This window comes from Falco naumanni, chromosome 8 (genome assembly GCF_017639655.2).
Source record: "Falco naumanni isolate bFalNau1 chromosome 8, bFalNau1.pat, whole genome shotgun sequence".
NCBI lineage: Eukaryota > Metazoa > Chordata > Aves > Falconiformes > Falconidae > Falco > Falco naumanni.
This window is the reverse complement of record NC_054061.1, coordinates 16732381-16757909: the sequence shown is the minus strand read 5'-3', so window position 1 is coordinate 16757909 and position 25529 is coordinate 16732381. Positions and strand designations below refer to the sequence as shown.

General features: G+C 43.3%; 1 protein-coding gene across 2 annotated transcripts in view; it reads right to left on the bottom strand.

Moving 5' to 3' along the window:
- Positions 1 to 629: 629 nt before the first annotated feature.
- WWC1 (WW and C2 domain containing 1) overlaps positions 630 to 25529 on the bottom strand; it is a 73702-nt gene continuing 48802 nt past the window's right edge. For both annotated transcript variants that reach the window (XM_040603031.1, XM_040603030.1), the window contains 15 exons: positions 22313 to 22555; positions 20781 to 20870; positions 17866 to 18404; positions 13573 to 13681; positions 11729 to 11809; positions 10706 to 10792; positions 9727 to 9919; positions 8214 to 8366; positions 7506 to 7606; positions 6573 to 6720; positions 5700 to 5864; positions 4166 to 4258; positions 3082 to 3312; positions 1899 to 2020; positions 630 to 1365 (listed from right to left, as the gene is read on the bottom strand). In XM_040603031.1, coding sequence (XP_040458965.1) covers positions 1299 to 1365; positions 1899 to 2020; positions 3082 to 3312; positions 4166 to 4258; positions 5700 to 5864; positions 6573 to 6720; positions 7506 to 7606; positions 8214 to 8366; positions 9727 to 9919; positions 10706 to 10792; positions 11729 to 11809; positions 13573 to 13681; positions 17866 to 18404; positions 20781 to 20870; positions 22313 to 22555 — 2422 coding nt within the window. In that variant the 3' untranslated portion in view covers positions 630 to 1298. The remainder of the gene's footprint in view (positions 1366 to 1898; positions 2021 to 3081; positions 3313 to 4165; positions 4259 to 5699; positions 5865 to 6572; positions 6721 to 7505; positions 7607 to 8213; positions 8367 to 9726; positions 9920 to 10705; positions 10793 to 11728; positions 11810 to 13572; positions 13682 to 17865; positions 18405 to 20780; positions 20871 to 22312; positions 22556 to 25529) is intronic.

Here is a 25529-nt window from a genome sequence, read left to right as displayed (position 1 = left end):
CCGGGCGCCGGGAGGACCCCGGTGGCGGAGGGGCGGGGGCGGGTTCCTCCGTGCGAGGGGAGCCCTGGGCTGTCAGCGCCGCCGGCCCCCGCCGTGTAAGAGCGAAGCTGCGGAGGGGCTGCCGCGGTGCCGCTCCGGAGGGCGAGGCTCCCCCCGTCCGCCCGCGGGGGGCACAGAATGCGCCGGCGAGGGGCTGCTGGCGAGGGGCCGCCCGCCCGGGGCTGTCCCGCCGCTGGCGGGGGCGGCGGCAGCTCCCGGGCAGGGGTCGGGGGGGGGCCGCTCCCGGTGGGAGCCCCCCGCGCAGCTGGGCACGACGCTCTGGGCTTGGCCATGCAGCGGGCGGCTCTCACCCAGCCCTGCCGGCAATAACATTCTTTTATTGCCTTTTTTACCCCGGATTTTATTTTTCTCTCCCCTCCAGCAGCTTCAGGGACAGCTGTATTTCGAACAAAAGGGCAGATCTCAGGCGCACCCGGGTTACCGAGGGTGCTCCATCTTCCCACAGCGCCTGGTCTGAAGGCCTGACACGTGAAAAAGCTATGCACTTCCAGCTAGGGACAGAAACAAAGCCCAATTTAGGTGCCAGGTGATGAGAAGATTCACAAAGGACAAAAAGCAAGAAGGCAGGCTTGTCCAGAAAGGTCACTTTATTGGAAAAACCTAAAATGGACTTAAAACCTGCAGCCCTCCTTCCACAGCCGTGGTTTCAACGGGCTCCCCACATTACCTTACCAGACCCATCACAGACATGAGCTGCAGTACAAACGGTAAAAGTGCAAGTATTCCGAACTTCACACCTACTTTTATGACCTGGCAGGAAACACAAACGCTCCACAGCTCACAGAAAATTCGTTCACAGCGCTTGGGAGTCAGAACCAGCTCCCTGCATTCCCCACGGGGTACAAAATACATCACTCGGGAGAGTCCGATGCAGAACATCATAGAAGGTAGGGGTGAGGTTCCTTCAAATTTCTTTTATTGCAGTAAAACCTCTAAAAGGTAGAGCTGTACAAAAAGTCTAAACAGCATTATTTAACAGCACCTTACGCTGCATTTGCTCTTATTTAAAATTCTATTTCCCAAAAATACATTCCTAAATATACAAACTATACAATCTTGTCACTTTAATGCTGGTTTCTGTGATGATATAACTTTAACCTAAAAATCTTCAAAACATCCACATACTGACAAAAGCTCTAATATACAAATGCCTTGGTACCTTCATAATACCACATAAATAACTTCAAAACCCAAACTGCATTTGTAGAATTGTCCAGAAAGCAAATACTTTATGGTGATCACACATCATCTGCACAGAGCGTTGGAATATTTATCCTTGGCCGTGTGAAAAACGCCATTTTCTCTCTAAAAAAAAGATGATCAGTTGTTAATGCAACAGAAGTCTTGCCAGAAATGTCCATCATCCACATTAAAATTTATCTCACCAGCTGTCACCACAAGGAGCAGCAGCACATCCTCTCACAACCTACACCTCTTATTTACATATCAGACACCAGGCATCCTTACAGCTGAACTCACAGAACTGACCTTATCAAAAAGCCATTTCAGAAAGGCTCGGGTTTTTTTCCTTTTTAGGTATATTACTTAGGGAAGCAAAAGGCTGCTTCTATACTAAACAAAGGATTTGTGAATTTGTTGCCAGGTGGGGAATGATTTGGAGCACTGCTGGTGGTTTTGAGACCTGGTACAGCACTGCAGGTAGTTTCACTAACTCTCAGTCCTGATACTTTGACATATAAATACAAAAATTTTTGTTTAAGCAGAACAGCTAACTACTACTACAAAGATTAGGCTCCCTCATCAGAATCTCAATCATCCACAGAAAAATCAGAGTAGCAGTCAATTTTTCCTCTCCTTTACCAGTGACCTGTAATTACCTGAATGACTGTACTTCTAGAGGCTCCTTCCGACTCTGCCCTCGCAGCCTGTGGACATCCTTGGCAGCAGCTCTCATCATTTTATCGGCCTTGAGCTCACACTTGTGTTCTGTTTTTTCCACCTAAACAAATAATGGGAAAGAGTTGTTGTGTTGCCAGGAAGAAGCATTTTCTCCCAACTGTGTTTCTGCCTGGTGTCAGCAGAGGTGCCCCAATAAATCAGGGAAGTTGAGACGCAGCCCTGTACATGAGGGAGAGTGTGATGCAGACAGAGGTAGGGAAGTGCCAACCATGACATGCCACACCTACTACAGACCGGGAGGCTGCACGTGACAAAACGGATGGCACCTGTGACTTCTTGCATCTGCACTTGCTTTAAGGCAGGAAATCCCTGTGCTGGTAAATGCACGGGTTCGGGACAAACTGAACTCTACAGGAAGGTAAAGAACAGGAATTCCAGCATCTAAGCGATGAAGAGAATCAGCTATGGAGTAACGCTTTAAAAACAAAAGAAAACCCAAATCTGACAGAAGGCTGCTGACTTTGCTGTTTCAGGCTTATTCAGATGTTTCTGAAGCTTTACCTGCCTTATCTGTAAACACATTCTATTTGAAGCTCATGATTTTTATTTAAACCCTTACCCCAAAAGTGGTAACACAATGAAAGACAACTTTCACAAAAGCAAACAAAATTGTTTAATGAACTATTTGTTGAAATTCTTGGTCTGTCTCCTTTCCCTCCCTGCCCTGCAGCCTACCCTTCATAAGCAGAAAGATAGATACTATTAAGCTTTTAAAACCAGAAAGTCTGCTATCATCTGACTTATATTATTCACTTCATATGCATAAGGATCCTATCCTAAAGCCAAGTGTCATCCCAGCAAAAATTTATGCAGCCATTATTTCTCTTAGAAGAAGCAAGAGACGTAACTGCTTTCCTCCTAGCCCTCCTGCCCGTGGGAAGACAGGCACAGGCTGCAGTTTGTAAATACACCTGAGAGCAGCCAGACACTCGAGGACTGCAGCTTCTGTTATCAATTGCTTGCTTGATGGGAAGGGATGAGCGACTGTAGTGCTAAGGCTTCAATTCCTACCTGCCCAAAGTCCCCTGTTTCTCAAATCATGTTTCTCAAATGATATTTCTCAAGCACATTGAATAAAATCCAAAGGCAGGTATTACTCACTCGTTTTTCCACTAGCCTCAGCAGCAGTCGAAATCTCTCATCATCCTTCACCCACTGTGGCAACTCTTTTTCGCCCTGACTTTGAGCTTGTTCCAGCTGCTCCTTCAGTTCCCTCAGCACCGAGATCTCCTGAACCAGCCGATCATGCCAGGTTTTTGAAGCTTGCAGGTCCAGCTCCAGGTCTAGTGAAGTGCGGATTAGGCGCTCTGTACCAAAGGACTTGATTGAAGGCTAGAAAAGGAGGCGTGTATGAACACAGTGATGAGAACTGTCCCGACCACTCCCCCATGAAGGGTCAAATATATCATGAGACCCAGTTTGCCAACACTTTTCTTCCCACAAATCTGATCCTGCTTTCCAATCTGTCTCAAGACAGAGAGCACAAACTCACAAGCAAGTCTTATAGATAAACCTTTTGATTTTGGTGTTTCCACTAAACTTCCCTTGGCAGCTTCTCCAAATCAAACAAGTCTTACTTGCACACTTTGCTCCTAAGTTTAATGTCTCATCTTCAGATGAATCCACAAAGCAAAAGAAAAACCTGTGTTTGTTTTTTTTCCCCAGTAACATATTATGCTGCCTTCTGCTAGTTTGAAACACAAGCTGCCTCAAGAAAACCATCTCCTTAGGAGCTCAGCATCAGTATCCTGGGCGGAATTTCAGTGATTACCATCACAACAGGCACAGGGATTCATTGTGCACCACAGAGTCACTACAACATCACCTGAGCATCTGAGACATCATTCTCCTCACCCTCTTCCCCAGCTCCTCGCATTTATTGTAAGTACATAAGAATCCTGCAGCAATAAACACTGCCAAACTGTGTTACTTCGGCTCTGACAAGATGGAAAATACCAGGAACCATCTTTCTAAATGAGTTCCAAGTGCAAACATTCCCATCTTTCTGATATGTCAAAGAAAAGCAGCCTTGCAGGACTTCTCACACACAAAGAAAAGGTTGTGAATGAAATCACGTGGCAACTGATTTACGTTTGCAAATTCTTCCTTCAAAAAATGTTCTGGTCTTTGCAAGTGCCTATGCTAGAGAAAAAAAACCACAAAAACAAAGCGGTGACTTTTTTACCCGTTTGACTCTGACACTTCGTCTCTCCATTGCATTTCGAACGAAGGGGGGCTTTTTGGATAGCGTTGAACTGTCACTATCGCTGCGATTCAGCTGAAAATGAAAACCACGTATTTTTCACGAAAGAAATACAACCAGTGCATACAGGCATTATTAGCAAGATCAGAGGGTTCTCCAAGTGACTATAAGCAGTGATGCAAGCAGAACTATTAAATTTTGTGAAAGGCTACAGCGGACAGCTGCCACCCAAATCTGAGTGTACAACATGCAATCCCTTTGGCATGGCCAGATACTGCCACAAGCCTTGAACTCTGTCCCTTTTTGGGAAGAAGACTGCGTGGAAAGAGAGACACTATGTTAGGGTATAATATGGGACTCTATCCCACTGCCCTTCTCTGAAAGTAACTAGGCTGGGCAAAACAGCCCAGAAAAAAGAGCTCTAAGTAATTAAAAAAAAAAAATTGTTTTTTCTAGCATCTGTAAAATATGGGACTAATGTATTACAGGTTTCTGTTTTCTCCAGTCACCTGTATTTTTTAAGCTAGTGGTGCAAGAGGTAGGTTTACCTGTAAGCTATCCCCTGGGTTTTCACCTGAAGAGTTGTCACGTTACACACATGCAGCCTGCTGCCTTTTGTGACTGTGCCTAGACCCTTAAAAAGAGCTCAGCTCAAGAGGGGTTTAATTCCCTTCTTAGGTTCCTTCTCAGAGTTGGGGGTGGGGGGGACAGGCATGTGGGATCTGCGTGTGCTGGGACACAGTACCTCTACCACCCAAGCACAGGCCACTGCCGCAAATTAAATAAGGTTTGTTTCCATGGAAGCACCTGCTTTTGAATCAGAGAAAACCTGCGCATCAAATCCAGCTCAGCTGTATTAAGAGCATGCCCACTTAGGACAGGTCATGCGTGATAGAACACACTGTTTGCTTGTTTGCCAATTCAATTTAAAAGACGAGTTATTTATAGTTTCGGCTGACCCTCAATCCAGGAAATAATTGTGAACAATCATTTCAAAGCAGTGGAAGTGGCATCCTGACCCAGTACGCGGCCTGTTCAGTTACCTTCAAACAAAGCACGCTGGAGACTTTCAAGCTTCCAGTTTTTTTGCTGACACTATCAGGTACTTACCTCTCCACTTTTATCAAGCTTTCAGGTTCACCTCATCTAAAGTCAGGCAGACACAGCTAACTCAGTTGAAGTTAGCACAGAACAGTCTTAAAGCAGCAGGAAAGGGTTTGATATGCAGCTTACTCATCGCTGTCTTACTGCAGCCCTTCCAGGTTTAGTTTGGGCATCTCAACACACTGCATGTACCACAAACATATGGGCACATATGTATTTTATAAATTTGTGCTTAATACTATTAGTTTCAAGGGAAGATACTGTCTAGGAGGTGAGGACAGAGCAACTTCTGAAGTCAAAGGGGGAAAGAAGTATCAGGTCTCTGGGAAAGGTTCAAACTAAGAGAACATTGATATCACACATTCATTAACGAAACCCAGCATTTATAACCCCAGGATTGCATTTTCCTTACCCGACACACATACTGACTTTGTGGTCCTGGTGAAAATGTTTTTGAGCGGATGATAGTGCTACCTCTGACAAACTGAGTTTGGGGTGGATTTGCTGCTCTTTTGTCTTTCGGACGAACTACAGTAGAAGACTGTGCAAGGCTCTCTGTGTTTGTCTCTTTATCCACCTGAAAGACAGATACTGCAGCGTAAATGCCAGCTTGCCATCTTACTGATGACGCATACCCAGGGCTGTCTGACAGCCACCTGTGATGTGTCTCTGCTTTCAGTCCCAAAGGCATCGCATTAAAACCCAGATATTCTTTAGGTCTTCTCACGCAGGATGTCCTGACACTTCACTCTTTGAACTCGGTAACTGCTACATTAACTGTATCGCTCCCTAAGGGCTCTGCATCTATTGATCGCTGCACAACACAATTGATTCCAACGAGCTTTGCCTGTTGATCCAGCACATCAATGTGACCTGGCATTCTCACACAGAACAGAGGTATGATTTTAGACCATTCCCTTACTTGTTGTGCATCTGCAGCACAGATCCAAATCGCTCTATGTACATGCACAGAGGGCAGGTGTACAGCACACGTTTCTTAGGCTGCAACTACATTTAGAATTGACCAAGGTCAAAGCCACTGTCATGTTAGTGAAAACTGTTTTCATGAGCAGCAACCAGAAGGCATGAAAGGACGCTGTATTAACTGTGGGATGAAATGGTCACATAGAGTTATTTAGAAGTATTTCACATAGAGAAACATCTAAACGTCAGTGATGAACTTTCAAATAACTGCTGTAGCTTTGCTCAGCCCAACAGCAACCCAGCCAGTTAAGCAATGGGAAGCTTCAACTCATCTGTCCCTCCAAAAGGCCCTTGACTTTACCTTCACTGCTATTTCCATGTGCAGCTGGGAATTCAGACTTTCTTCTGTTTCCCACAGTGATTTTCCAGCACAGAATTCTACCTCCTCCTCTGCTTCATTTTCACTGATCTCGTCCTGTTCTTCCTGATCAGGAACCTCTTCGTCCTGCCTGTTAAGAACAGCTCAGTTATTGAACTGGCCTATTGTGGACAATACTCTGGTGCTGCAGCAGGAGTTACCTCCTGTAAGCTGCTGGACAGAAACACATCCCCAAGGCAATCAGTTGTACCTGGCAGGTCCTGTAGCCACTGAGATCACACAAACACAGGTTTATAAGGGAGTTGTTGAAACTCAAGTGAAGCTGCACCAGAATGCAACCATTACAGCCAAAAAATTCACACTGATCTTTGAAAGGAGCAAGCTGAGGGTACAGCCACGTGGTCTGAGCTTAAGGTGAGTGCATCTTAAGGGGAGCTCTCAGGACACTTTGTTTAAAAATTGATGCTGGACAAAATTGAAGCATTGTTTTAACATCCTTTTCAGCTCCTTTGAACTCACAGCTGGCTTCTCCATCAAACTCATTGGTCAGGCTTGCTTTTTATTTCAGATGTTGGCCTTGATTAATAAAATTTGAATCTGAACCATGTAAACAACAGCCAGCATTAATAGTCAAGTAAAGCCTTGCACCACAAAGCGGACCTTTCACGGACATCCACAGAACATTGTACAAATAACAAAATTAGCATAGTACTATGACTATTTTCAACACTTATCAGCTTTGCTCTCACTTCCCAAGCACAACCTCCAGAACAGAAGAAACATGTTTTTTCACCAAAACAGAAAGAGACAGAAGAAGCCTCCCACAGCTCTGTATCATCTGCTTTTTTTCCCTGCACATGAATCCCCAAATGCTCTGATCATCCCACAACGCTAAGATGGTGGGATGCTACCTACCAGCTCTCTCCACTAGTTAAAGTGCTTCTGCTTTCCTCCAGTTTCTTCTCCACAGCTTCCAGTTCAACAGCTGTCTGCTCTAAGAGTGCTGAGACAGAGTCCTGAGGAGAGCAAGAGGCTTCTTGTGAAGATACGACTCTCACAAACTGCAAAGTGTCCAACCTTTCTGGTCAGAACAGCCCCAACCAGCTTTCCTCTGGTGGCAGGAGAGTCGTAGTCTCCACACCTGCACTGCTCAAGCAGCCTATTTATTGCACGTACAGTGCTCAGGCAAGCCTGTGTGACCACACCTGGTGCACCTCCCCCAGTTGCACTAGCATATGCACGTGTGCAGCTACAGGCTGAGCATACTGCATGCCATGCACCTGCAGAGGTAAGTCTGTATCTTGACTAGTTCAGCAAGTTCATTGCAGCAAGGTGAACTGTCCAGTGGGAAGAAAGGCAAGAGCTCACACATCACTTACACCAGACCACATACCACATCCCTCAGCTTCGTGAGGAGCAGATTTCAGTAAGTATTTAGCCCAGGACAAGGGCGTATCTGTAATCAACACATTAATTATTTCACTGCAGTTATGACATTTTCAGGTTCTAAATATGAACACACCAGCCTTCACTTCTTGTCTATTGTAATAGTCTTTCAGCCACATAAACCCTCTCTTAGTACTGTTTAGAAGAGATTTGATAGATTTAAGCAGTTATTCTTACTGTTTTTTCAGTGCAGGGTACTTCAGAGTGAATGTCTCCTTGTTTACTTTTCCTGTTTTGCTTCTGCAGATACTTGTAACTAAGGAGGTTATACCAACGGGTTGATTTCTCTCCGGATCTACATATTTCAGCAAGGCTAATTTGTGCTCCACCCTGTCGAGAGCAAACCCACAGTTTTAGTGTAGTACTAAAATGAATGACTACCTCTTCGACCAGAAGAAACAAGAGCGAAAATCCAGGACAATTTGATGTTGGCAAATTTGACAAAAAGAAAAATTGCTGTGTTTATCCCCATTTCAACAGCACTAGTAATGCTTTTATCTTTCATTATTTTTAACATTGTGTAGGGCTTCCAGGTTAGCAAGTGTTTCACTACAGCTGCTGTGTACAAGAATCCAGAAATACGAACAGCGCTACTGCAGCCAGGATAAATTACAGCCAGAGCTTCAAAGAAAAAGAGAAAGGAACAGAAAATGAAGACTCCTGTTCATGAAATTTGCAAAAATCACTGCCTCAGACCGAGATGCTTTAGCTTTGTATGTTCCATTCCTCTTCATCTGCCTTGTCATTTTTTACTGCATTACATTTAGCACATATCCTGACATATTCAAAACCAAAGTAAACCTGATTTGCAGTTTATTTAATTCACGTCTGAGTGGATTCCACTGCACCAGCCCAGGCCGGCAGACTGCATGCTGAGCACGCCTCCTGCAAGTTCATGCGCTCCCACCTGCAGCTTGGGTACTGCAGGATGTGCACATGCTGCCAAAAGAGAAAAACCCCATTTGGAAAACAGATGCTTTCCTGAACCAAAGTGTGCTTTGCAAGGCAAGTGAAGGAAGAAATGCAGAAACACCATAAAACACGTACCCCTCCAGCCAAGGCTGATGCTGTGGAACACTCAGGACAAAATGTCAACTTTTCTGTAACTTATGGGTTGCTTATGCCCCAGCTCAACACACCCTACTCATGTTCTGGAGTACAAAACACCACAAACAGTTCTATTAGAATCAGCTTGCTCAGGTAATACTGAGCAACAAAAAAAGCTCTTCTAACGTTAGAAGGCAGCTGGCTATGGCAACGCTAGCATTCAGAAGACTATACTCATATGGATTTTAATAGTGTAGATTAATAGCAGTTTAAAAAAAAATCCTTTAGACATCTCTAATATTCCACCGTGGCTTCCAAATTCCTGGAAGTCCACTCTCAATTACATTACAACAAATGTATCCAAATGGAAGAACAGCAGGTAGGGTTTCACATTAAATCATGAGAGAAGGGAAATCTAGTGGTCTGACAAAGTCAACAGTAGTTCTCTAACAAAACATTTATCTACTAAATATCCTGATAAATTTTTTTATTTTTATTGCAAAGAACACTACCGGTAGAGATCACATAGCTAAGGATTACCAAGAAAACTTCACAGAAATTGCCATACTTCAGAGTTTAAAATTTTGTCTAATTAAAAAGAGGAAACAAACACAAAGATATTAAAATAGGGATTGATACTAACCAAACATTCTTCAAGGTGAGACTTATCTACAGTGCAAACATCGACTCTTAAAGTCTTCTGGCGTAAAGCCGGGTAAGAGATAGAAACCCAAAATACTTCATTGTACACAAGATTGTCTGAAGCTTCCACCGGTCTCGTGCGAAACAAGCAGCTTGTGCTTTCGGAACAGGGCAGGACAGCCACACGAATGTTCCTGTTGAAAAAAAAAAAAAAGTGTCGCAGTCAGTGCTACTGTACAGGTTTGCAGTTCCTTCATCGCAACAGTTCCATAAATCTGTAAGTGCAATTCATCCTAAGCACTGCGGACACGACTGTCCTATCCTATTCTTTGGAGTATCAGTCAACTGAGAAAAAAGGTACATCTTGTCTCAACATCAGAGACACGAAGTGGCATGAGTTGCTGTAGACTTCATCTTCCGAGTCTTGTAATCGAACATCACGGGATGATGTTTTACATGGCTGTTTACATCTGTGCAACTTGTCACGCTGCGAACGTACTCTTCTGTAGGTAGGAACAGCTACACAAAAATGAATCAAATTTTGTCATCTTATGCAGCCCATAGCTGAATTTAAAAAACTTGTGCCTAGAATGAGTCTAGTAGGAGCTGTAGGAGCTGTGCCCTTCCCCACACATGCACCTGTGCAGGTGTCCAAGGATAAGCTCTGCAGCAGAATGAACGCCCCCTCTCCACGCGATGCAGTTGCTCTGGGCACTGCTACAGGTCAGAACCTTGCTGGCTAGTAGCTAATTCCAGGCAAATCTTTTCCTTGCAAATACAGACCTCTGAGGAAAAACCTGCACCTTATTTCAGTTTGTGGGTTTATTAGTTCATAAACATGGCTACACGTAACAAAGTGTAGAAGCACTTCAGAAAGGGTAAATTTTTTAAGAGTGTGAAAAAATGAAACCGGACTCCAGTGGCAATTAAACAGATGTTTAATTGCAAATACTTCAAACATGTTTACTTCACACACTTACACTTTTTGATCTTGTTGTAAGAGCAGTGCTGGAACATTACTCAGTTGGATGACCAGTATTGCAAATTGTTTATTTTTGTCATCATATCTGAATTGGAAAGACACAAAAAATCATTATTATTATTAGAGGTCTGCCTTGGATTTAATGAATGATTATTCCACTTGTTTCAGTAAGAAAACAAGCAACATTACAAATTTATAAACAAGACAAAATAATGGGACTATGGCTTGCCTATAGCTTAAACCAAACCCAGTTTCATGTCACATGACTGCTACCAGAACATTCAGAATTCAGAACAGTCCAGAACATCCATCTGAATCTGGAATTCAGATACAATGGACTACAGATCTGACCTAACACACATTGCTTTTTCTGGGGGTCTAGCTAAATCCCCGTACTGTAACTAAAACCTTTTGAAAGGCCTTGTATAATGACTGTAATATAAAAAAAGTTAAAAGTAGAACTACTTGAAATACAACAGTGAAGATGTTATGGGCAACCACTGTTTTACTGTCAATGGCCACGATGAAAGTTTTGCGCTACTTATTTTTCCCCAAATCGTAAATAACCTTCCACTAAGTCACTGAAGGAAGATGCCTCTGTGCCTACCTTCCTACGCTGTACCCACCACTTGTGAGATTTGTGTGCGGTCAATGGTTATGTTTGACGTTTACTCTCAGCAGTTGTTGCCCCCCGCCCCAAGGCTGCACACTAAAGGAGACGACAAGCCAGCAAAATGCTTTCTCCAGCTCAGCACTGCCAGTGCTCTCATTGCTGGTTTGCACCCTCATACCACGCTATCCCCAGCTGATTTCCACTGACATGAAAGAGGATAACTGGGCCAAGGACCTCCTGGAGACATGTGTAATTCTCAATTACACTACAAAGAGGATATTAGTTAGTTAATATTAATAGAACAGTATAAACAGAATAAGAGAACAGAACAGAAAGCACTCTCTTTTAAATGCCATATGTAATTCTTTCCATTGAAAGGAAAAGCCAATAAAAATGTGTCACACTTACCTCATTGCAATTTGCACTTTAGCTGTCCCAACTGCTTCTGTATCATCACTGTCAAACACCATCACTTCTGACACACATGGTCTGAAAGAAATCAAAGACAATTAAAGACTTCTTTTCCTTCTTATTGAAGTGTTTGCATTTAGGTGATACGAGATCTTTTCCCTTCCATTTGGGGGTTGGGTATATGGATTTTGTAAAATTAGCTGCTAAAAGAAAGCCCATTTAAGAAGTAAGTGCAATCATCCTTAGAGGTATGTGTTACAGTGCTTATCAGCAGAAAGTCATATGCCTTCCCCTTCACTGCCAAAAAAAGCCACACAAAAGACTGCAAAAATAAGGCAGTGGGGGATTTTTGGAGGGTTCCCTTGACTGGATTTTAGTAAACACAGCTGACTGCCCAGCAACAGAAATAAGACTTAACAACTGCAATCCTGTCCTGCATCATGACAGCAAAAATTCTCAAGTTTGATTAGGTTTAAGTCATTCCTTTGTTTCTTTAAGAAATCAAACTTCCCTAAGCACATTAGAAGTGACAGAGTACACTGACTGGTCTTCCTTGAAACAGCTACCTGCATCGTTTCCCTCCCAATGTACTCCTCCTCCAAAGTTTTATGCACTGAAAGTCCCCAAAATTACATTCATTGTCTAATTGACTCAGAGGCTATGGTGTAGCACATGAAAACAGGATTAGCATTCTTCTCTTTAAGTATTTTCTGTATTACTTAGCACTCTCTTGCATTTCATTATGTCTCAGCTACAGAAGAGAAATGTATTGCTCATCCTGCCCTCAACAGTTATTACAGGCATCACAATGATACTGTAGTCATTACACAGGTTGGTAAGTCAACAACCCAAACAACACTAAATAACATCAGGCATGCGCGTGTGCATGGGAGGCCTCCTGTCACACCTGATCACCTCCTCCCCTCTCCGCAGAGCTGCCTATCCCATCGAGGGGACATGGGCACAAAGACACCAAACTGTCAGACCGCCTGGCTTGAGCTCATGAGGGCTATTTACAGAAACATTGCACCTTCTTGTCAAAGTTGTGCTGTAAACTTAAGAAATTACTCATTTATCTAGAGAATTAACAAAGACAATCAATGAATAAATGGGGGGAATATGAGATGGGCAATTTTCCCCTCTACAGTCGTGTCTTGCAACAAATGACCCCATAATTCATCTCAATGCCAATAAAACAGTAGGAAACCCCATGTTAGATGTAGCCAGACTGGGTATCAATAACATCAGTACCTTCTAGGGAACGTTTTTGTCAAACAACCCCAGACGTCTTTAGCAAGCAGTAAGGGAGGTCCAGAAACCCAGCACGAGCAGTGACGCCCAGCTCTGGCTGTCAGCTATGCACTTGTGGTATAAGTCCCACAGAAATCACAAACTGGATCCAAGCACTCGGGAACTGCATCGCAGCACGTGCACATCCATGAGGCAGTGGAAGGTGCTACCGCTATACTGCTTAAACATCCCAAAGTCCTCCCACGCTGACTGAGGGCTGTCACTGACACCAGAACAGCTGACGGGCAGGAGGGGAACTTTACACCTGCCAGACGGCAGTCACAGTTTACCAGCACCTTCACAAACAGACCAGCTGTTCAAACAGTTCTCTGTGAGCTTGCTTTCAGCTACTTCTGTTACGGGAAGCATGGGTCAATTTGATGATCAAATTCAACCCGCTCACAGTTTTTTCAGAATTATTAAGAAATCAGAGACCGAGTGTTTTAGCAACCAAATTATAAAAAAGGATCATAACCAGCAGTAATTCCAGCTGACTCCTGTGTGCAAAGCTGAGTCACTGGCTTCTTCCTAGAGAGAGATCTGATGTCTACCTTTGTACAGACGCCTCATATACCCCGCTATCTCCAGCAACAGATTCATCAGACACTGCAGCTGACACACACGCCACCTTCAGTGCCGTCCCTCCAGCTGTATTTATACCTATCAGAAAAGCACAGAGGAAAAATAAAAAACAGGCGTTAATGATAATGGTCTGCATCAGGACCAGCTTTTTTTTCTCATCCTCCCACTGAATTGCATTTCCCACCCCACCCTCCCCCCCCAGGTACTGTGAAGCAAAAGCACGTTTCTGAAGACCGAGAACACAGGTAGGGTGGGCTGTGCTCAACAGCCACCACAAAATCAGTGCTTCAGGAAAAGGTGCCCGACTTCCCCGGACGACCAAAGGAACAGGTTGCACAGTCAATTGCACAGTCAATGCTCATTGAATACTTGGGTCCTGCAGCAGCGCATGCAGGGGCTGAGAGTTATGCACCAGCAGTGCTGAGCGCATCACAGCTGGCTACCCCCGGCACCTCCATGGGTGGCAGGCAATGCAAGGAGAGCCCTTCAAAGTGCTGGAAAGGCAGCGAGGTACCCACGGCAAGATGGGCAACGTGCAGAAGCAGCAGAACTTCTAAATTCTAGTGAAGTTATAAATATGAATCAATCAAACAGCTCCTACTGCAACTCACCCTAAGCCTTAAGTATTCCCTCTGGCCCTAGTGACCCAGAGAGCAGCAGCTGGGCACTCGCTGCTGACCAGGCTCGGCCAAGGACGGATTACGTGGAGGGGTATATCCTGCCTGGAGAGTTTACACCAAGTGTGGCTTCAAGGAAAGGGAACAGCAAAAAGCCACCACCCACCTACCCCTAAACCCAAAAGATTAGCGCACACAGGACAGAAGATAGGTCCAGAAAGGCCAGGTTAACTAACTAAACATGGAGAGGAAAAGAAATTATAGGATTTAAAGTAGCAGCCACATGCAGGGATACAGGGAAAAGGAAACAGGGAAGAGAAACCAAGGAAGTTGTAGCAAGGAGTTTTGCACAGAGGTGTTACCTCACATAAATTTCTTGTGCTACAGAACAGGAAAAGATATGCCCTGGAAACTTGCAAATTCTGCACCTTTTCACTTGACCATCACACTTCTGCAGAGATATGCTTCAGCCGAAAGCCTGGAGAACTCTGCCAAGCTCTCAGCTCTCGCTCCCTGTCAGGGCTTTAGGAGACCCACTCCTAGAGCGAGGAGGTGCCAGGCTGGCACGCCGGGCGCAGTTGTAACGCCCTAGAAGAAGTGTGGCAATGCACACCTCTCCGAGGGGTTTTCGTCCTTCAGAAGTGGTCCCTCTTTCCCATAGCCTGAGGCAAGCACATGCTCACAAACCAACACACAGTTTCCATTCCATATTTTCTTTATTACAAAGCAACTTTGTGTTGGTTTTAGTTTGTGTTTGATTTGGTTCCCCACCCCCGCCTCCCAGTCTCACAAAGCCACTTAAAGAATTAAAAGTAGCTTTCGAAAAACATTGGTGCAAAAAGTGTGCAAGCTCAACACAGGGTTATGGAATAACGTAAGGACTTATTCTACAGCCAACAGCAGAGGGTGCCACAGGTAACACCAGTGTATTGAGTGCCTGTGTGCAATTTGTGCCCATTTATCCATCTATTTCTTGACACCACCACTGAATGGTATTTTTCATCTCAGTATTCCCATGAAACGCTTGGGCAGAAATAAATGTCCAGACTTTTTCTCCATAGGCCAAACCACATGAATAAAAGCATCTGTAACGCAACATATCAGTCATTAACTGAAACAAATGGATCCATTTAATACTGGCATTCACAATTTAATCCATCCTCCCTTCTGCCAAGTGCAAGGGCCTGGCCCCTGCTGCACGCCTGATCACAGGCTATGCTGGAGGTATGTGGACAAGGTTAAAACTATGTTTCTTCTTTTCCTCACTGCTGCTTTGTGCCTCCTATTCCATGCATTTAATATAAAAATAATTTCTTTCCCGCTGGCTGGCTTTCTAGATCAAGTTGTTTGAGTTTTACACACTGCTCCCAGAAATGCCGCTCTGGGAATCCCTTAGCACGAGGCTTGTTTACTGGGAAGGGCACAGCAGGTTGGTCTCCACACACTTAACCTCTTTTTCTCCTTCAATTACCAACGCCATCGAGTCATTTCAGCCCAGAAAGCCTTCATTTTTGACCACTTCACCCAAGCACCTTGCAGCCAGAGGGCAAAAGAGGGTGAGCAGAACCCAGCAATGGAGTGAGTACCTGTTTGCCCAGCAGCATGCTAAAGTGTAAACCTGAACACAGATGAACAGTTCTCTGGAAAGGATTCATCATGCAGCCATCCTCTTCCTTACTTTTTTTTGCTAAGGGCTTAGAAGCTCAGCCCTGCAATTCTTACACACTCACTGAATCTGTAACCTTTTCATGTGGCTAATTAAACACAAAATTTAGATTTTCTGGTTTAAGCCTTAAGTCTCTAAAGAAGTATCACACTAAAAAGAAAGTTCATGGAAGAGTTCAGAACGAGCTCAACTCTATTCTATATTTCCAAGCAGGCAGGTAACACTTGCTATGTTCTTTACACTACTTTTTTCACTCACAACAAGAATTTAAAGTTTGCTCTTCACTTTCTGCTATTTTCCCTTCCATGGGCTCTCCTGAACACGCCGTGAAACAGGCCTTGAAAAGCCACATCACGCATTGTCCTCACATCCACACCATTTCCTCAAAGAATGCCAGACTGCCACATTCCAGGTTCTGCTGTTAGCTTGACGTACATTACTAGCTCGGGTATCACTCAGGTGAGAGAGGAAACCTTATTTCAGCCTCAAAGGTAGTAGAGGTCCTGTTCTAACAGCAACCAAGAGCAAATCCCTCAGATCTATACTGTTCAGCTCTACTTACAGGAGCACGTGAGCATGCTTTGTCCGTGAGGCCAAGCACCGACCACCCCAGATCCAGCCACTGCGTTTTGGGAGTTACACTGAACCCCCACCTAAAATGCCTGAGGAGTAAAATCTCATCTCATTATTGCCCTGAAATAAACTACTTATGGTGATTATTTTGTCTGCTGACTGACTAACAGCAATAATCACTTAATCTGCTTAACACCTGAGCTTTCACTTTTAACAGCCTTGACAAAACTTGAAGAGAGAAAAAGGTTAAAACTAATCGGCGCCCAGTTCTAATAAGAGTAACTAGCGTTTCCTACTCGAATGCCTAATACCTCTTGCTCATAGGAAAATGGCAGCTTGAAGGGGAAGATCTGCACTCATGTCCTTTATTGTATTTTAAACAGCATCAGCCTTCTTAATGACGAAGGCAGCGATAACGTTGTGCTAGTTCCCTTTATTCTGTATTTACGCTGGTTTATAATCCTATGAAAAACAGAAACCAACTGCACTGCTGGTTCTTACAACTCCAGCTTGCAAGTTCATACTGCCTTTAAAGCTGCTCTTCGCTGTAGTTACAAATCCAGCCATCTCACTTATCTCCGCTGGATTAGCCCGACCACAGTCACAAGGGCTTCACACAGGCCCCAGCACGAGCGCCCTGACCACTGCCCGCTGCTTTCCATCCACTTCAGCTCAGCCATCACTCCAAAAAAGAATGACCCCCCCCCCCCCCAATAAGCCATATGCATGTATGAGAACATCCACTATCTCTAAATGTCTTATTTTATCATGCTCACAATCTAAGCACGTTTTTGTTGCTAAGAGACCATCCCCCTCAAAACAGCAGAAATTCAAGCACAGCCTTGACGTGTCTGCTCAGCTGAAGTTAATAAATTCATTGCTACTGATTTACTGGGAACCAGAGCAAGACACTGTGCATGCCGAGGTGGCAGGGAAGGATTTTTATTATCATTTGTTAAATATTAAGCCAAAAATGGCTTTCCCAGCCTTCCTCAAAAGCTTGGCCAAAAAGTTTGTGTCAATATGGCATTATGCTCCTCCCAGCCCCAAAACACTAGGTTACATTCTGAATAGTTTAGTGCCAAATTAAACCAGGAATCCCAGCACAACCATTGATATTTGCACATGAAATCCCTGTGATTTGTGTACACAAGCATATAAGTACACTAAACCCACACTTAGATACAGTCTTCCGCAACACTCATCAGATCAGCAGTATTTTTTGTGTACAAATTAAAATGCCAACCCTTTCTCCCAAGCAAGATAGAACACACAGTTGAATACACTTTTCAACACAAAGATATCAAGATGACAGGACAGCTTTTGAAATACTTGTTTCTCAATGCTTTATAAACTACATTAAAAATAAACGCATGCATGTGCATGCAAATAGTTCGTTACCATACCTTGACCTAGATGTTTATCTTCTGCTCTAGGCTCTTCCAGTCTACAGTTGCCACTCCCAGTGTTCAGGGTAAGTTCTGAGAGACTTGTACTTATCTCTGCATCATCGAAATCCATATGGCTTGAAAAGGCATCACCAGTTAGGAGTGGGTCTATCACCAGCGGAGAGCAAGGTGGAGATGGAGAAGAGAGAGATGACCTTGGAGATAGCGATGTCATGGATTTAGGAGTACCAGACAATGATCTCAAAGCCTGTACGCGACTGGTGGTATCTGCTTTGTGAGTTTTCGCTACTTCGTTCTCGTGAATAGTGGTGATACAGCCTGATGGTCTAAAGCCAGTGGCTCCCTCTAAGAGCAAGTCAAGCTTGTTTTGATAGTCTGAGTCCAACTGCTCCAGCTGCTCCAGGTGCTCATAGTAGAGATCAGTGAAACTGGCTGAGGTGGACGAATCCTGGCTGGAGGTGGCAAGAGATCCTCTGCTAGATGCAAGAGAACCAGGGCTGCTGCTCGAGGAGAGGGAAAGCATGCTGGTGGAGAGACTGAAGGAAACATGTCAGAAAACCATTATACTAAATCTCCCGATTTCTCAGGAAAGCACTGCAACGTCACCAAATCTGAGCCCCAGTGGTGCATTTTGCTGCGTTAGCTCAGGCCGTATGCATTACTGCCCACAACAATCCAGAACCACAGTCTACCCGGTTGGGTCACTTTCATAATATAGTTCAATACTCATTTTTCTACTCACCATACCAACCTCACAAGAATCCTTATTCAGCCAAAACAACTCTAATGAACAGTTTCAAATCAATTAAAATTAGTGGCAACATTCTCCTCCCACATTTGTCTGGAAAAAAATAATCTATGGTTCCTGTTAATCTCTGAAGCAGACCACAAAAACCAGCAAGGCCCATGCAAGAAGATGAAGTTATTGCAACGAACTGTCTGACCGTATGGAAATGTTCTTCCATTTGCATCTAATCTTGGACCCACAGCCAAAAGGCAGTATCACAGCTGCCTGGAACTGGCCCTCAGAGATCACAACAGCCAGCAGTTAATAGAAAACTGGCAGGATTTATCTACGTGAGAGACGGCTACATGGAATCCAGGGCCAGGAGAACAAGGGGAAGAGTTCGGGCTGGGCTGTGAAATCAGTTCACACAAATTGTTTATCTCTAGAGATCTAGGTTCAGAAGATAACTGACAGCAGAATTAATTTTAAGCAGGTGCTGAACAGAAGTCCGTTCAGACGAGAAAGCCCAGACACCAGAGCATGCTGTTTTCTGGTCGGAAGACCCAACATATCCTCCAATACTGACTACAATATACACTGTTCCTAGAAATTCCATTTAAACCAACACTCCTGCTCTGGATATTAAATGCTTTGCTCATTACTGACTGTTTAAAGACCCTTAACCATCACTTCAGGTATGGATTAGCTATCGAAAAATTTCTGCATATGTATAAGTGGCTTAAGTTGCCCCACTGAAAAACAGTGAGGATGTTAATAAGCCTAATAATCCCTTATTTATTATTTGTGTGGTAAAAGCTAGAAGCTGCATTTGTATAATTATGCCCATGACCTCATGAGAAAAAGGCAAGCATGCAGAATTTAGTACAATTTTGGCGCAACAAGTCTTCTGCATTTGTATGACAGATGTGCACTGCATCACATTTGTTCAAAAAAGCTTTTGGGTGAAACATAACTGAAAAATTATACATGCTTTTGCATTTTGGCAGTATATATAGATCTGGCAAGGACTAATAAATTTACAGCTTTCCAGTGTATTTCACTATGAAAAGGGAAGGGTTTTTAATTAATCTTTCCCCTATCAACAAGCTGGACTCAGCTTCATGTTACGCATACCTTTGAATGCCAGACATTTTGTATTATGGGGTTAATAACAAATGCTTATTCTTACGCAGGAGCATGCCAAGAACACTGGGCACATAGTTAGGAAGAAATTAGTTTCACATGCTTCTTGGTCACCTCAGAAGATCCCTAATCAGCTAGATGAAATGAAAATATGATGCCTTTCCACTGCATAAGAGCATCACATAAGAGCTATTCTCCATGGTGGCTTATTTACATATCAGTCTTGCACTATGATTTCTTTCCAGTCTTTTCGATGTCATCTTCACAAAATGAAAGAGAATCCAAGTGGAGCAGAAGCTACAAACAGAGTAAATTCAGTACACGCTGATAGAAAAAACTCAAACAAACAAAAGTCCCACCAAACTCTCTTCCTAATAAAAAAGATAAACCCGTAATTTTAGCTAATGATGATTTGGCCTTTCTGCCTGCAGGCAGGCATTCGTCTGGAAACAGCAATCCCATGCTCTTCTGAAACTACAGCCTGAACAACTAGACCACATTAAGACTGCAGAAACATTTCTATATACCATATGAACCCAAGAGATTCAGGGATATGTCAATACATTGTCGACATTGCAAGCAACAGCACAGTTGGAATTAATTTAGAGAAATATTATCATGACATTCATACATTAACATGTAGTTGCATTACCAAGAATCACTTCACTTGCTGTGTGAGTGTTAAGCTGTCTTTAACGTACTTCATTAATGTAATACTGCAGTAATTCAATCATTAGTAAAAAAACTTTCAGCTGTCCTTAGTATCCTAAATGTTACATGTCTAAAATAGAAGGGTTTGCACAAACTGCTACTGTTGTCAGACAGAGACCCTGCCACAAGGCTGTTTATCCCATTCTAAAGCATCCATCTAAACCAAGTGGGACGTATAATCCTTGAGCCTTCTCTTGCCACTGTCTTAGGTCGCTACTATAACTGAAAGGCCGTTTAGACTTCTCAGTTGGGAGATGAAATTGTTAGCAGAGAAAGGCAGTTACACCACGTGCAGTGAAAGCACGTACAGCTTCTGTAAAAGGTTACATACCTTTTCAGCTGGGTGTGCAACATCGCAACTAATAGCGTTGTTTCTTCCAGTTCTCGGACTAGCTGATTTCTTTTGCTATTCAACTTCAATCTAAGAGAAGATAGAAAAAGATGAGCTAAAGCAGCACTTACTATTTAAAATGAGGTGTAAAGGAAGTGTCTATTTTTTCTATAAAATTCTACAAAAGTTGTTAAGAATGCCCAGTATAACGTAGGACAGAATTTGGTCAAGATGTGTTTACCAACTTCCAATACTCTTACAACATGGAATTCAATTCTGCAAACATTCACTTCAGGGAAAATAATCACAGCTAGTACTACAAAAGTTCATGTTTCTAGGACCAGATTTTATTCGTTATACACTACTGCATTCTTATACCTACTGTGCTAATAAAGGTCTAAATGCTTTCATTTGCTTTCAGTAAAGTCTATGGATGACTAAGGTTTACATGATTTAGTTATTAACCATCTCATTACGGCTTTACATGAATTATGGACTTTAGCAACATCTGTTTTATTTCACACCTGAACTGGTTTGAGACAGAAATGTGCACTTGGGTGCTCATACCCTAACTTAACAGGCCTCTGGATAAGAAATCCTTCTCCAGAAACATGCTGTTTCTTTGGCACACTAGAACAGGACCATATTCCTAAAAATCACAAATGAACGTGATCATCATATGGCACGTTGTATTTTTGTCAACATTTGTCAAATCACAGATATTGCATACTGGTAAAAGTCCTACAGCTGAAACATCTGAGATGCTTACATTTTTTCCAGCATGATAAACCCATGAAAAGACTACGTAGAAAACTGGTGTAGTCTGGACACTGAGCACGTAGAAGAAATGAAAATAGAAAGCCACAGAGTGAATGCAACACACCTATTCCATATATATTCAAGAAACTGCAGCTAAAAGTAACATTGCCATAGCCACCCACATTAATACATCCAGATTGTAAAGTGCTTGTAGGCAATGCCTAATGCAGTATTCATCCTCACTACACATTCCCATGAGATCTCTCCCTGCAACACAAGTAAAAGTAGGGAGGATAGTTGGTATTTTTTTCAGCTGCTTTAGATTCACAGGATATTCCATGCAATTCCCACAGCCCTGTCAAATACCAGTTCCTACAGGAATCACATACACGGATGCTCAAAACAAACAACAAATTTTAAAAATTTAAAATTCCATCTGTTGACATTTACCTAGCTCCAGACCACACAGCAACCACAGGAGATGATGGCTGCATACAGAAACATTATAGTACACTAACATTACACTGGGCTATTTTGAGCATCTCTTACGTTCTCATAGAGGATCCATTTGTAGGAAGCACGTTTCCCTACTTGGAGAGTGAGACTTGCAGGTGGTTTCTTTTGGGAGATGATTTCAGAAACCTTGTAAGCAGAAAGTCTCCTGGAAATCTGAGGGCACACTGCTATAAGCGTTCAGCCAGGGGATGCTGCCGCTTGCTCCCCATCACCTCTCGTCCAGCAAGGGATGTGCTGCCCTACGCCCAGCGACCTACCTCTCGGTGAGAGCTTTGCTCTGAGTGTCTCTAGCAGCCTGAAGGTCTTCCTCCAGGCGCCTTCTCTCTGTCTCCAGTCTCTCCACCTCTCCTCGAGTCCATTTTCTGGGGCTAATGAATCGCATTTCTTTTAAGAGTTCCTCCTTCTCATTAATTAATATTAAACGATCCCGCTCAGAGTCCAGCACGCCAGGCCAGGCCTCGCTGTCAAGTTTAGCCAGTTGTATTTTCAGGTTTGCTATTCTGCAGAAAAAAAAAAAAAAAAAAAGCAGTTATTCCATAAGGAAAGTCCAAGCTACTGCTCCAGACACACAAAGGCACCCTGTGACCAACTACATTTCCCACTGCCCTGAAGGCTGTCAGCCAAGGGACAGCTGCCCTTGACCTCATGCCCTCCCTACCAGCTGCTGAGCGATGGCACCACTGGGGCGTGGGCACATGGAACAGGATTTTAACTCAGGTTTGCTCCCGATGGTAAGCCAAGTCTCTAGCTAACCTGCAGTGTCACCAGTCAGGGAACAGTGTAACAGAAATTCTGCATCTTGAAAAAAGCAGTCAGGTATGCTATAAGGTGTTTCATATCCCTTAAAGCTAATGACCTCACGGTACTTGGCGTGGAGGGTATCATGTGGTAAATATCTGATCGTTAATCAGTTTTATGGCAACGAACTGCATACTCTCCACATACGATTCTGATGGTCTGATAAAGATCAGTGGTTACTCAAAATTTTGAAAAATATTTTTTGCCTTTAACAATGAGGAAGTTATCATATGCATGCTGCTACTGGAAGAATCCAACTACTGACTCGACACAGAGCATTCTGGACACGTTGAAGAGCTATGCTACTTCTGGTGCATCATGCACATGAGGAGTCAAAGAGGCAATATAATCCAACCCAAATCCAGAGCCACTTATTTGCATGAAGTTTAAAGTCCGTTTTCATTAGAGGTATCATTCCAGATTTCAGTCTAAAGCCTGTATCGCTAATCCTTCAGCACCATACCAACGTTACCTCAGGGAGGAAGATAATTACTAAAAGCAATAGCAATACAGATATAGAATTTAGCAAGAGCTTTGACTGACAGGAGAGGAGAGGAGAGCACAGCTCATGGCAGGTAAGGAGGCTTCTCACTCCAACTGTCTGCCCATTCCCAATTTCCCAGGTATATGAGCTGTTCAGTTAGCTCCACAAATGGTCAGCGCTGCTATGCAACATATAGAGAGGAGCAAAAAACCAACACCAGGATAAAAAACCAAGTGCAGTAATGTCAGTCTTCCCAAAGGAAGCTGTATCCCTTGGAGTCATTGACCTACAACTCTTCATGAACAGACAGGGTGATAATGGTAGTTTGGTGAGAAACAAAAGCACAGATAAGGTTGAATAAGTTACCGAAGACTTGTATTTTTGGAACTCACACCATAAAAAATGATTCAGTGGGGAGCAGGGAATGAGGAGGGCAGAACTCGCTGGGGTGGAGAAACTACAAAAGCTTAGAAGGCAAACAAAGAGGAAAAGCATCTTGCAATATAAAGCAAGATATCTCCAAAAATAATTCACCTGACTGAAGACCAAAGAGTCAAGGCACACATGCCCCATCACGTGATCAACTCAAGTTAATCTCTCACTCAGGTTTAGTAAATACATTAAGAAATAGAAGTGAAATGCTGTACATGTAAAATGAGAGTCCAATATTCATCTCCCTTTGAAAACGGTTTTGTCATCTGGTGACAGAACTACTGGACTTAAATTGGGCACAGCAAATAGTTGCAGCTGCTAATCTGGATTCATCTCTTTTGAGAACGTGGTTAATGCTACAGAAGTGCACAGGACGGTGCACGCTTCCTCCAGCAAACCTGCACACATGCAGGCACAGAGCAAAATCAATGCCAGCTAGCAAAATCAAAGTGTATGGAGTAAGTAATAAGGTGCAGATCTGGGCAGCAGCAGCTACACGACTGCTGAATGGCCTTGAAGAATAACGCTTTGTCTTCCAAGCTCTGGAGGCCATGAGGAACTGGAGCCCTGAGAGAGCCTGTGAAGGATTAGGCTCACGCAGACTGACCTGCCTCCTCCATCACAAGAGACAGACCAGAGATCACCTTTCCGAAGAGAAGCCTCACTTTCTGTAAACCCATTTCCCACAGCAGGTTGCTTACTCTAATTAAAGTTCCGTAACCGACAGTATTCAGCTCAACTATTTTTAGGTTGTCTTAGTAGGAGTTGTTTTGAGAGCCTGATTAAGTGCAATGCTGTGCTCCAATGAAGAATTAACAGTGGCATTAATTCATAATCCAAGAATTCCTCTGTGCATTTTGAAGGGATATGAGTTTAAGAGGATTGGTTGGCATTAATCTGATCACTTTTGGCATACATTTACATGGATATGGGTTTTCCACTGGAATTTGTTCTCTATGCATTTCCGAGTCTAAAGGTTTTGTTAAACTAACCTAAGTTTTACCCCTTGCAAATGATCATTCTTTTCCCCTTCTCAGTTAAAAGGAGGTTTACGCATTCTGTTTTTCCAATAAAGCAGCATCGTTACAAAAGAAATGCTTTGCAGGCTGTCTGATGTTTGGCTGAAAACTCCAGCCCTTCAGCCTGCTGACCAAGTCTGAACTCCGTCCCTGTCGAGCCGTGCTGGGTTTGCACTGCAAGGAACCCAACAACACTGGGCTCAGGCCATACTGTCAGTCTGAACAGCCACCAGCCTGCAAGACTGAACAGGAAGCTCAAGCTTTATTTAACTGTCTTCTTTTTACCTAGAAAAGGCAGTGAGATGGTTTTTTCATTGTCATATCAAGTTTTTTTTCGTTTTTTTGTTTGATTGTGGTTTTGTGTTGGTTTTTTTTGTTTGTTTGTTTGTTTTTTTAACTGGGGAAAGCTGGTACTTATCTGTAACATAGGTATAACATGTAAAAATTTTAGTTTCTTGGTAGATTGTGGCGATGCAAGTGCTGTGAACAGAAGCATACATTAAGGTGTGTATCCACAACCAGTAATTAGCAATCCTAGATCAGATCAGCCTCCTCTCTTCATGAGGTAAAAACCCAAAAGATATCCAGTGGGAGGTGTGGTCTAAAAACTGACCAGTCAAATACCTACTGTTGTTGCAATGCTGCTAAAAGTGACATTAAAATATTCTGGTTTTGGAGACTATAAAACATACTTTTAAAATCCCAGAGTTACCACCAGTCACACAAAACCCAAGCTGAAAA